This window comes from Oryctolagus cuniculus, chromosome X (genome assembly GCF_051225735.1).
Source record: "Oryctolagus cuniculus isolate XC-2025 breed Fujian yellow rabbit chromosome X, ASM5122573v1, whole genome shotgun sequence".
Taxonomy (NCBI): Eukaryota; Metazoa; Chordata; class Mammalia; order Lagomorpha; family Leporidae; genus Oryctolagus; species Oryctolagus cuniculus.
Window position 1 is genome coordinate 23,247,325 of NC_142888.1, and position 13,460 is coordinate 23,260,784.

At 39.0% G+C, this 13,460-nt stretch overlaps 1 protein-coding gene across 1 annotated transcript in view; it reads left to right on the forward strand.

Moving 5' to 3' along the window:
* Positions 1-5,779: 5,779 nt before the first annotated feature.
* Positions 5,780-13,460, forward strand: part of XK (X-linked Kx blood group antigen, Kell and VPS13A binding protein) — a 54,914-nt gene continuing 47,233 nt past the window's right edge. Inside the window, exons 1-2 of the mRNA XM_002719830.6 lie at positions 5,780-6,250; positions 12,980-13,242. Coding sequence (XP_002719876.1) covers positions 6,006-6,250; positions 12,980-13,242 — 508 coding nt within the window. The 5' untranslated portion in view covers positions 5,780-6,005. The remainder of the gene's footprint in view (positions 6,251-12,979; positions 13,243-13,460) is intronic.

Consider the following 13,460-nt stretch of genomic DNA (forward strand, 5'->3'; position numbering starts at 1 on the left):
TGAGTGTGCATCGAAAACTTTGCAAACAGGGCAAGTGAGAAGGCAAGGAAATGCACATCCCAAAGTATAAGCATATTTAATTCTGCTAAGTACCAGCTGAGTATACCCATGGGTTTTATTGTTTCCTGGGACCTCTAATCCCAGAGCACCCCCAATTCATCAACTTTCTCTCCTTCTTCTCTTTAAGCAGTTCATTCTCATATGTTTTTTCCCGTGTCTGCTTAATCATGTGACCTCCTTTCTCCTGGGGGGCGGGTAGGTGTTCTCCTTACCTCTTCTGTCCATGTCTGTTCTTGGCTAAGAGCTCCAGGCTCAATAAACCTGGACTTCCCTGTGGACAGAAGGATCGACCTCAAGGTCAGCAGCCACAGGAATTGGACCTATTTTGTAGTCAGATCACAAGTCCGGGACAACCCTCTATGAGTGTGGCTGTGCATAAGAATGTGATGGTGGCTGCATTTATCCTTTCTCTCCATAAATAAACCTGGGCATTTTTATTTTTACTGTTGTAAAAAACAACCAGAAAGTTGATGCTGCATTAAATGTATAGGCCTCTACCATTATCATAAATCTTGCTGGAAGTGTGATCTCTCTCCTTGTTTCTTTAATTAAAAGTGCTAATGAATTGAGGCCTGATGGATGATGCCTTTAGAGTTTTAAAAATATATTTGTGTTTTCTTAAAATATTGAATCTTATCATTTCCACCTAGACTTCTTCACAAATGGCAAAGTCCCTTAGCTACAGAATTCCCTACATCTTCTTTTGCCTTTCTGCCCCTGGTATTTCTCCCTCTGAACCGAATTTGAAACATTTGCATTGAAAACTAAATCATCTCTATTTTTGTTCTGGGCAAAGGAGGGGTTTGGCAAGTAGTACGCATTAAAAGAGCAGACAGCCCTCTCTGCTTGCCTTTCTCCTACCTGCACAATACCAAGGAAGAAGACATGAGGGAGAAAGCTAAACGAGGTACAACTATCCAGAGCTATGAAAGTGGTTTCCAAGGACTGTGTGTGTGCTTTCTCTTTGCTTTTTTGTTTTTAATTCTACTAGGAAATAATTTCTCTGTGTGTGTGTGTGTGCACGCGCACAAGCAATGAAAGAGACAGTCAATATCATATATGAAATAAAATCCAACATTTATCTATTAGATATATCCGAGTGAACAAACGTGTTCTAGCATAACTTGATTAATGAATGGGTCTTAACTATGTGCTAACTGCTCCCCAATAAATTAGCACATAGTTAACTAGGGTACTCATTACATTTTAAGACGTTTATCTTAAACATTCATTTTTACTAAAACTTCTGCCTGGATAAAGCCATTAGTAGCCATCTGTAGAATATAACAGCCATGCATTTCACAGACAAGCAGCAGTGTCCAATAGAAATGTAGTGTGAGCCACAGATGCAGGTCACATAGGTAATTCATTAAGAAAAAAGTAAAGAAAAAAGGTGAAAATAATTTTAATCATGTATGACCATACTTCAAAAAGTTTGTAGAAAAGTGGAATTAAGTATGAGTTTATTTTGGCACAGAATTTTTTGAAATCCATTTATAAGAGGGCTCTTCAAAAAATTCACGTAAAATGTGTATTATGAAAAAATTTAAGCAGGGATTTCAAAAAACTTTTGCACCAAAATAAATTCATCTTTTAATTTCATTTTGCCACAATTTTTGAAAACCCTCATATTTATCTCAATATATCCAAAGTATTATCATTTTAATATGCAATCAATATAGAAATACTAAAGAGATACTTTCCATCTTTTGTACTGAACCTTCAGTATGCAGTGTGTACTTTACACTTAGCACACATCTCAGTTTAGTCTGGCCACATTCCAAATATGCAAGTCACATATGGGTCGACCACTGTGTTGGATAGTGTAAGGCTAGCATCCTATTTCTGTTTCCTTGTACTGATAAGGTTTTCCTACTGCTTAAATATTTTTGTTGTTATGAGAGAAAATGGAAATGGACACTTCATGTTTGTATGAGAATCGGGCTATTTCCCCAAATGCAACACAGCAGTACTAACAGCTGCCCTGTGGAAAATGGATCCTGTGTTAGGAAAGTTCTTTTCCCTCTTTCAGAGATCACATGGTAAAGATTCAGAAAACTGTCCTGGGTAAAGTAACCTGTCTGAAGTTGTTGAGTTCTTATCTATAAGAATTCTAAAAATTGCCATAAGTTATTTTTATATAAGAAAAACTTGTGTTTTCCTTTCTTTCTCCACTCTTTTTGGATCCTATGCATACTTACATTTGTATTCAGAATCACCCAAGGGTCAAGATGTCTCTTTTGTTCTACAATAACCCTTTACAAAATTAAGGTCTTGTACCCAAATATACACTTTTCTCTTGTTCTTTCAGAAATGTTGAAAATTCCAAAAAGATGAGAAACGTAGCACTAGACATGTATATGTATAAACATATAATACATATAGTTTCTTAAGTAAAACAGTTCCTGCAGATGCTTTCTTTATATTTTTGAATGTAGTGTTAATTTACATGCTTTAATGTGTGCTGTTCTTATAATGTGGACAAAGTAGCTGTGACATAGCCATCAGTTTAAAGAAGATGTAGACTATACTTGACTATAGTCAATCATAAGCAAATGATATTTTTGCCACTATACTCACAAGTTTTGTGTTTAGATCTGTGCTAAAGTGGCAATTTATTACCAATAAAATAAATTCTGCTGCTTAATTTAGTTCAAGTCGACTACAGTAACCCTTAAATGTTGATGTATTCAAATAAGAAGGCTGATTCAAATAATCAGTTTTGTCTTTGTGTTTTCAACTTTAATATTTCAATATTAGAAATGTCTTTTTAAGTCTGTAGCAGTAGGATACCTTTACTCTTGTAAATGCAAAGTGTAGCATGAGTTTTACATAGACTCTCCAGGAGTATGGAAGGCAAAGTCTCAAATGTAAGTTTGGTTTCAGAATCTGATGACAAGGACAGGCAGCCCATTCTAAAGTGGTAACAGCACTCCCAACTTTGAACATCTTTGGGAGCCCTTCTTGGAAGGAATGTCTGAATTTTAATCTCTTAGATTTAATGGCACAAAATGAAGAGTAATTTTAAAAATAGATTTTGTAAGATCCAGTTATTGGGGAGAACACTTTGCAAAGCCATATACTACAGGGAAATAATTAAATACCATATGTTAATTTGGGACTGTGAGTTTCCCAAGTGAATACATCTTGCTTCACCAAAAAAGCTTTGTTTTGCACAAATACCTTAAATGGTACTTATAGGATATGATTATATCATTGAAGAAAAACAGACTCATCTTCCTAAAGATATATTTTAAAAAGAGCAAATTAGTGCAATTCCTTAACTATTTGGGGGACAGTGCAAAAGAATAATCTTTCAAGATAGTATAACTAATTATTCCTAATTGTATCTAGGAAAAATATTATTTAAGATACTTTTGAATTTTGAAGGACTGCTCAATTAATTAGTGTTATTATTAATAAAATTACACTCTTTGCAATCTATTTGCCTTAGTACAAAAGCATATTTAAAACAAAATTGTAAAAATAATATAGATTAGTTATTACTACTTTAAAATACTATTAATTTCTGTCATCCTTAATTTTCTGTCATCCTTAACCAGTTATCTGTTGCATATAACTAAAATTTTGAAAGAATTGCACACAAAATGGGATTTTTTTTAAATGTCATTTTGCCAAAACAGGTTCTTTGATCTCTTGCTAATTATTATATTTCCTTAGAGGTACTTTGAGACTCTTTCAGACATATCAATAGCAATTAGGTCTGAATTTAGAGCAGAACATTCTGCCAGATATTTTACTATATCACAAAATGTCATACTAGTATATTTTATAATAAAACCAAATTCTCAAGTATTCTGATATGTTACATATTATTATACCAAAACATCACTTTCTATAAGTCTATTTATTGTATATAATATTTTTAAAACAATGGGATATTTTGGTCCTAGTGAGAAAATATAATGCAATACATGATATTAAATTGATCTGAGGTGAAAATCTATTTTGGTGGTTTGACAGGGAAGCTAGCAATCATAAGCTGTATTGTATACATTATTCTCAAGGACAAAATGGCAAAGACATGATCATTGGGGCAAGTTAGCTGGTGTGCAAACCTGAACATGCAAATGCTCATCAGATTTCAGCTTTTGTTACTGGTTGTTCCTGGAGGGGGAATTAATACAGTCAGTTGATATTGATCCACCTTCCTGTAGGGACTTGCTTTCGAGCCACTGGTATAATGAATCTCTTTAGAAGCAAAGTTGAGTCAGAAGCTTGTAGATGCACCTTACTGTTTTTAAAAACTGTTGTCACAATGGTCTGAACACTGTGATCTTTCCAATGTGTTTTCTGTATTAGTTTTGTACTGTAGAAAATAATTCCCCATAAACTGGACTTTATAGTGTTTACAGTGATGTTATTTATTGGCTTATTGCCCCACCCCACAATACACATGTATTTACAGGCCACTTAATGTAAAACCTGTGATAATCCTTTGCCTTAAAATAAAATCTAATACTAAATATTGAGTGTGTTCCAATTAATAATTCTAAGCTACTGATTAATTTTCCTTTTAAAACTAACCATGGTGTCAGATAAAATATTGTACAAATTCTCTGTGGAGTGTTGCTGCTGATTCTTTATTTGTGACAGTGTGTGTATCTTGACCCAGGACACAGTGGCCTGACGGGTCCTATAAATAGACATTAGTAATCCTTTTGGAAAAAGGACCTAGTACCTCTCAGCTGTTGGCTCCATCCTCCCCTCAATCCTTATAAATAGATTTTCCCATGTCACTGCACAACTAAGGAAAACAGGCCCTTACATTCTCTCCCTGTACATTCTTTGTCTTGACGCCTTCTGAATCTTCACGTTCTATTTGTGTTTGTATTATTTTCCTAAACAGAAAAGTATCAAATGTGCCTGAAGATTGAAATCACCCAATTTCAGCAGAGAAATATATCTTGTAATGCTAAGGCCTAACCCCTTCATGGAATAATTTAAAACATGAGTTGTAGAGAGGTTTAGGAGCTTGGTCAAGATCTGTGGGGCTGAGTCCATCCTGATGTCCAGGTGGTTACATTTTACTGGATGAAAGGAATTGTTAGTCTTGGGCTTGGCAGACCAGCAAGCAGAGGTATGCCTTGGGCTAGAAAACTGTTTCCTTATTAGGCCCTGCTCTTTGCCCTGTCGGAGTTAGGGCTATAGAGAAATGAATACGTTTTGTGGGCAGTTTTTCTAGAGGGAAGGCTTTGGTTCCTAGATATTACCTGATGCTCTCACCACGGACAGCAATGGCTCAGACCGCTGTATTTGGAAGGGGTTATGCTCACATGGCACGCTGAAGGGAAATCTCCCTCCCCCCTCCATCGGGGTGGTGGGTGTGTGACAACACACTTGCTCTTTGAAAAGCAGCCGTGTGGTCTGGTTATTTTTAAAAGACAGGAGCCTCTGACCTTTTGAAGAACCAGCCGTTTCCTCTGCCCAAAAAGGAGACACTGAGCTGGAAAGGCATTCAGACCCCAATTTTGGGGTCTGTCGGTTGCAGTTTTTCAAAGGCAGTATGGTTTCCAGAGAGCAGGAACCAAGGGACTCTAGGACCCAGCGGCTTCGCGAGGGGCCAGCAGGGCCCGCCGTTGGAGCCCTGGCGCGGCGCTGCGCAGCTGTGTGAAGGCGCGGGTTCGCGGCCCGCCAGGGGCTGTCGCTGAAGAGACGCCGCGGGTAGTCTAGCGCGCGGGCGGCGCACGGTGCGCGTGGGCGTGTCCGGCGGGACGGCGCCGCTTGCCCCACCCTTGGCCGGCTCCGTCGCCCCCAGGCCCAGCTCGAGCGTACTGGCCCAGCGGCCGGGCCCGCGTGCCCTCAGCGGGCTGCGCAAAGCGCGGAACAGGTCAGGGCCGGGCATGCCGGGAGCCCCTCAGGCAACCGCCGCCCCCGCCACCGCCATCGCGTCCGCCCCTGGTGCGCGCCGCTGACGCGCGGAGATGAAATTCCCGGCCTCCGTGCTGGCGTCCGTGTTTCTGTTCGTGGCCGAGACGACGGCGGCGCTCTACCTGAGCAGCACCTACCGCTCGGCAGGGGACCGCATGTGGCAGGCGCTGACGCTGCTTTTCTCGCTGCTTCCCTGCGCGCTCGTGCAGCTCACGCTCCTCTTCGTGCACCGCGACCTCAGCCGCGATCGCCCGCTGGTGCTGCTGCTGCACCTGCTGCAACTCGGCCCCTTGTTCAGGTGCGTGTGCAAGCCCAGAGCCAACCCCGGGCCGCAGTACCCCCCTCCCGCCGCTCCCCTCACCTGCCCGAGGGGGGCGGGGCGGCCTTCTGGTAGGGACAGGTGACTGGGCCTGGGGCTGGGCCCAAAGCCGACCCGCCCTGCCCCCAGCCCCACCATTCCAGTCACAGGCGTGCGACAGAGTCCTGGCGCAATAGTGACAATACTGAGGCCTTCTGCGTTTTTTGTTAGGTTCCATCAAATGAAATTGCCAACATTCACCTAAATTTTACCAAAAAAATGTCAGTTTCTTGTGGTTCAACCTCATCAGATACGTAACCTGCTCCGCGCTCAAGTAGGCCCTGGCAGGATTGCCTTGTGTGGCCACAAACCGTTGGGAAGTGTATTCTAAGCCTAGGTTGCAGTAAAAGCGTGTACAGGTAACAATTTCTCAACCATATGGCGCTTGTTGTGTGCCAGGCACTGTTCTAAGCGCTTGGCAAACATTTATTTATTTATTTCTCGTAAAGAAGTCTGGATATCCACACACCATGCTTTTCTCCTGGAGTTGTGATGAATATTGTGTGGTGTGAAAATATAAGGGGTCGTAGAAATGTCTTCCGGTCCTGACTTAGAAAACCAGATACTGAAGCTAACACAGTGTGCCATGAAGACAAAACGGTGCTGCGCACTAATAAAAACAGTGACTTTTCTGGAAATTAAATTTTTATTATGAACACAAAGCAAGTAGAAATATTTGGTAGTGAGACAGCCTTTGGCTTTTCTAAGGACCTTGAGGGGAGTTTAGAATGTGTTATTTTCATGTCTAGGAAAAAATGTCTTTCTGGATTAGAAATTAATTTATAATAATGAACTTTAAATATAGGTGACAGAGGAATTAGAAGAGATGGGAAGGCCAACGACACACCTTAGCTGCTAGGAAATAAAGGTTGTCAGGAACCTTTCTTAGTAGGAAATTTTTCTTCTCTTTCTCTGTGAGATACACACACACACTGGAGTAGCAAGACAGATCTTACAAAACTCTACTATAAAACTTGTGTACCTCATTTTAAAGACAAGCATCACAGCTGACCCTCAGAATACTGAATTGAGCTTACGTACAGTCAGTGCAAACTGGGTGAACAAGTTTCCCAGCCTGCAGAAGTGCAGAATCCTAGAAAAGAGAAACAGGTAAGCGGGCAGGAATGAGAAGTTACTAATCACATGCTGATAGCCAGGGGAGAGTCAGGGCGGAAAAGGAAAAGGGAATGAGGGGACTTTCAAAAGTCCTGCACCTTGAAGCGATTTGGAGTAACAGGGAAAGGGGAACTGGCATTTCTCGAAACCTTCCTGTGCTGGATGGTTTGGTATGTACTCATATGCCTCCGTTCATTCGCTCCTCACCAGGAGGTACGTGTAATTGTCCCCATTTGATAGATGAGGAAAAGGAGGCCCCAGACCACATTTCTAACATTTCTTAAAAAAGGAGTAGGATTCATTAAGTAAGTTCCCTATGCTTTGTGAAAGAAAGGAAAGGAATATATAATCTATTTTATCAGTAGTTCTAAAGTTTGGTCATTTTGGCAAATAAAAAATTTAAACACAACATAAATAACCGTCCAAGTAAATGATAAAACCCAGTCATTGCCACCATTTAAAATGTTTCTAGATCAGAGTAGGCCAAGACAAAGCTAATGACGTATTATGTCTAAAAAAAGTATGACAAGTATAAACCTGAAGACAAAAAAATACACCAAGATGTTAAGAGTGGTAATTTTTAGGGGGGTGGTGTTATGAGTAACTATAATATTATCTTGAAAAAATAGAGCAGTATATAGTTTTCTCCTTTATGATATACTGTTCTATATTTTTGGTTTTTATAATAAAATATTTTAACTGTATTTAAGAAATAAAAATGTTTGGTGGTTTGAAGATATAACTTCTTAGCGATATAGAAAGTTTGAATACTATTTTTAAAAAACTCTATTTCCAGAAACTTCTGAATGGGTCATTGTTTTCTTGGGAGGAAAACAAAATAACAGATGAAAACCAAAACAAAAAGCAACCCCTTTCCATCAACAAGGAGTCTCATTCTAAGGCAGCTCATTCATTTCAAGGAGATATTGGACCCATGATCTTACAGCTGAGATATACAAAATGTGGTCTCAGCTTCCAGATGAAAAGAAAGATGATTTGCTCTTGTCTATGGCTACTACTTAATATCTTACTGAAATTTCTTCCTGCTAACTGTTTGATTCTGTTTTAACTCTAAGACATCAGTTTACATAAATATCACAATTCTTTCCCCCCAAACAAAAGGGAATTGTGGTGTTTCTCTCCTACCTCTTTATTGATGGGATTTAGTAATATTTCTGAAATGTTTAGGGGCAGTTTATTTCTATTTAAGTTCGAGTGGACACTAGCCAAACTCACGTTCTTTTTAGGTATATGCTGTTTTTCATGCAGCATGATAGCCCAGTAAAACTGCACTATATACATTAATTTTTACTGGCTAATACTGCTAACTAGGCTCTGCTCTTTCTTTCCTTTAGGGAGGCATTGAGATAGCACCATATTTCATTTATATCAGTCTTATATTTAAAACTGTATTTACAGTTTGTATAGTTGTTTCTACATTATGGCTGGGCTTAAGTAATACAAAATTTGTATAATGCCTTCAACTTAATTTTTTCAGTTTTAAGGAGAATCTTATTGATAATAAAAATAGATATTCTTGTGGGAAAATATCTTAGCCCCTCCAAAAAGCATTATGTTTATCTTTTTTCACAGTTATGTTAACTTTCAGAAATTAATTGGGAAGAGTAGATATAAATGAATTATAGATTCAGGGAATTTTCTCTTTTGTTACTAGCATGGCGAGGGAAAAAATGGTCCATGAAATTCTGAGTTTATAAAATACAGGCAAAGAAATTCCAGAAATCTTTACGGAACAATGCAAAATGATTTGCCATAGTGTTTCTCTTTATAGTAAACTTTCCAAAGGATATAAAATAATAGTCTACATTTTAAGAGCACTTCTCATTTACAATGAGAAATGTATGCTTTTACATACAATATTTAGTTCCATCCACTGAAAAACCCTTTGAGCTCTCATTATCTTATTTTTACAGTCCATGAATTGAGGCACAGTGAGATTAAGCAAGTGGCTCTTCAAAGGTCTCACGGCATTTTTTATTTAACTAGTTTGGTTCCTGTGTAGCCTAGCAGGGCATGTGTGTCATAGGAAGATAACGTGGCTTATAGGAAATCATCATCAGTTTCTTCTTTGGAAAAAGTCTTTATTGGAGTCTCTGGTATCACAAGTTATTTGTGTTGGCACCAACATGTGTGTTTTCATCTGGGAAATAACCTCCTAGTGTTACTTTAAAAAAAAAAGATTTTTTTTTTATTTGAAAGACTGAGTTAGAGAGAGAGAAAAGGGGAGGGGGGAGAGAGCACAAGACTTTCATCTGCTGGTTCACTCCCCAAATGGCCCCAGTGGCCAAGGCTGCTTTCCCAGGCACGTTAGCAAGGAGCTGGATCTGAAGTGGAACAGTCTAGACTCAAACTGGCCCTCATATGGGATGCTGTCATTATAGGTGGCAGCTTAACTCATTACACCACAATGCTGGTCCCTTTTATCAGTTTTTTTAATGATTATTGGTGGGCCCTTTCATTATTTTTTTGCACACCTACTACATGTAAATGTCTATGCTAAGAAAAATGAGTTACCTGGGACAACAGCAGATTAGGAGAAGGTCTACCTGTGCCATTAGCTCATTCTGAGACCTTCTCATTTCCACTGATTGATTAGTGAAGTTTCATTTTGTCTGCAATTCTATCATTGCTCCCTGTTTCATACAGTCTCCTTGGCACCAAGAGAATTGCTTTCTCCTGTGAACCCTCATTACATTCATTCAGTTCTTAACATGTGTTGGTGTTTTATTAGTTATTTCAGCCTTTAAAAACACTAAGCTTGATTTTCTTATGCAAGTCAAACATTTGTTGTTGAAATGACAGAAGAGCACAAAACAGATATGCTCAATGAAGGCAATCAAACCTCTGATTGGACTCCCTAAGAAAAAATTCTTCAGGTTTTTGGTGTATATTAATATTTTGTGGTTTGCTTCTAAACTATCTTACTAAACTAAAAAGTGGTTTGCTTTTAAACTATCTCCGTGGGAAAAGAAGTCCTGATGTTCAGTGTTTGCTGATTTCTGTAATGTATAGCTCCCACCATGTCCATTCAAGCTACCAATTATTTAACAGCTAGCTCACAAAATTCTAATTTCACAGTTGGCTGTCTTCAGTCAGTACAAGCCAGCTCAAACATTCCACTCTTGGTATGTATATAACTTGTAGATATTTATATATGCATGTGATTCTCATTCTACAAAAACTGGAATTTTCTATATATACTCTAATATCCTTCTTTCGTTTACCAAGTATGTTAAAAATATTTTATGCTGATAGATGTATTTTTAAGCCATTTATTTTAAGGACTGCCTAATTTTTTAATGGATATATTATGATATGTAAAATTATTCTATTTTGGGGACCTTTAGAGTATTCTGAGTTTTGCTATTACAAATATGCTGTGATTCAAATTTATGCAGAATGGTTTCCTTCTAAATGAGATAATATATGAGAACATATTTGATAAACTAAAAATGCCATGTATAAATGTTAGTTCTTTTCATTATTTATTATTGTGTATATGTCCCATTATCTAATTTAAATGGTGTACACTTCTGAATGAGGCAGAACTATTTAGCTGTCTTTGCATTCTCCATAGCACTGAGTAAAATGCATCAGCACTCATCACTCAGTTGAGAATAAAGATGATAATCTGTTTATTGTATCTTCTAATCCTTGTTGTGGTTGGTGGTCCTATAGCAATAGCAGGGGTGCGGAACCTTTTGTCTGACAAGGGCCATTTGGATATTTATAAGATCATTCATGGGCCAAACAAAATGATCAACTTAAAAATTAACCTGCTATAGATGTATTGAATTTTGATTCCTGCCTGCAGTTGCCTTGGCAGGGCCAGGCCAAATGATTTCATGGGCCTTTTATGGCCCACGGGCCAGACGTTCCCCACCACTGTCCTAAGCATGAAATGGCTGGGTCTCATATAGTCCTCAGGTATAGATTTTAACTTTTCCTCAGAGGAAATTTCAGTTGGACCAGCTGGGCTTGGTCTGTTGACAGGAACTTCATTAACATTATTTTCAACTGAACAAACTGGTCCATGCTGTTTTACATGTTTTCATCTAATATCTTAAAATATCTTTGACCTCACTGGGAAAAATTTAGTAGACAAACCTGTCTGCCCTTTTCCCTCTCCTTCTCCCTTCCCCCACCTCCAACACACACACACACACACACACACACACAGAGCTACAGGCCTTCTTTTTCCCAGGAACAAATGAACAAAAGTAACCACAAAATACATCTGCTTTGTACTCACCAGAAAAGTTCCTGCAAGCTTTATTATTTCAAATTATGAATGTATTCTCCTTGCCATAGTTGCCTTGGGTAAGAGTATGAAGTTAACAGCATGCAATAAAATAGATGAAGCTGTAAAATCTTCTGGCAGTGTTATAAAAGTACATTTTTTGGGGAATGGAGAGAATTCCTTTAACAATTTTTAAACCTACGGCCCTGAGCACTTTTCTTACTCCTACAAAAAACAGCATTTTATTATTTATTATTTATTTATTTCCCCCAGCATTTTATTAATGTTGTTAAGCATACAGGGAAAAAATGAAAGAACACTACAGTGAACACCTAAGTGTCAGCCACACAGATTCTACAGTTAATATTTTGTTTCACAATCCGTCCATTTATCAGTCTCTCTATGTGTGTACTTCAAAGTTAATCATAGGAATCAGTATGCTTTCTCTCTTCAGCATTCATATCCGTTACCTGCAGAGGAAATCCCAGCCTTAAAAGTCTGATAGAGATCTCAGTCTTAAAAGTCTGATATTCTCTCAGTCTGGAGAGGTTACTGGTTAAATTTCCTTCCCTAGGACAGGCTTGCAATTCCATAAATCAGACATCCCTGGCAGCCCCCAGCTGTGATTAGCTTTGCCCTGTCAGGGATTATGAAAACACAGAGATAGGTAATATGTCACAGTCTTGCAGTGAAATGCTACCTGTCAAGCTGCCCTGTGCTGAGGTAGGGGGTGGAGTCTCCCCATCACAGCTCCTGCTTTACCAGGGGGTGATTTGAAGCATCTATGGAATGTGGGACATTTGTATATACACTAAATTATCACCATCTTTCATAGTAATATGACAGAGTAGATATTATCTCTGCTTTATCATTGAGGAAAAGAGCTGAGGGTGGGGTAAGGTGACTTTCCCAGGGTTACACAGCTAATATGTGTGAAGAAGGGAAATTGAACATTTTTCTATGGCTCTGGAGTCTGAACCCCTTCTCATTCTCTAGTAGGTTTCCTTGCCTTCGTGGCTTTCAGGGTTACCTCTCAATTTGATTCCCACTCAATTCACATTGGGCTGCTGGAGGGCCTCAAGAGGACTGTATTCTCAGAATTGGTCTTTAGAGTGGATGATTTAGAGGAGTTGACTGTATTCCAGAGTGGCCAAGTCAAGGTTTTGAGAATCAGGTTAAAGAAGCAAGCTGATGGAGAAAAGAAAAAAACAAAAACAAACAAACAAACAAAAAACAGAAAATCCTGCTTGTCGCCTGTCTCTAATTATATGACTTGCTGATATTTTTTCCAGGTGTTTTGAAGCCTTCTGCATCTACTGTCAGTCCAGTCACAATGAAGAGCCTTATGTCAGCATCACCAAGAAGCGGCAGATCCCCAAGAATGGCCTCTCTGAGGAGATTGAAAAGGAGGTGGGCCAGGCCGAAGGCAAGCTCTTCACCCACCGCTCTGCATTCAGCCGGGCATCGGTGATCCAGGCTTTCCTGGGCTCAGCCCCCCAGCTGACCCTGCAGCTGTATATAAGTGTCTTGCAGCAGCATGTCACTGTTGGAAGATGTATGTATCTTTTTAATTTCTTCCCACATTTGGGGGTCCAAATAGGAAGCAAAGCATGCAGTGATTTTTGTTTCATTCATACTTAGATTTAGTCCTGAGTTTGTGTTCTAGTTGTTAAAACTCAAAATTTAGTGATTTAAAATAATAATGTTTATTTCATTTTTAAATCTGCATTTGGGGCTGGGCTTACTGTGGATCAGTAAGCTGGGATGGCTCAG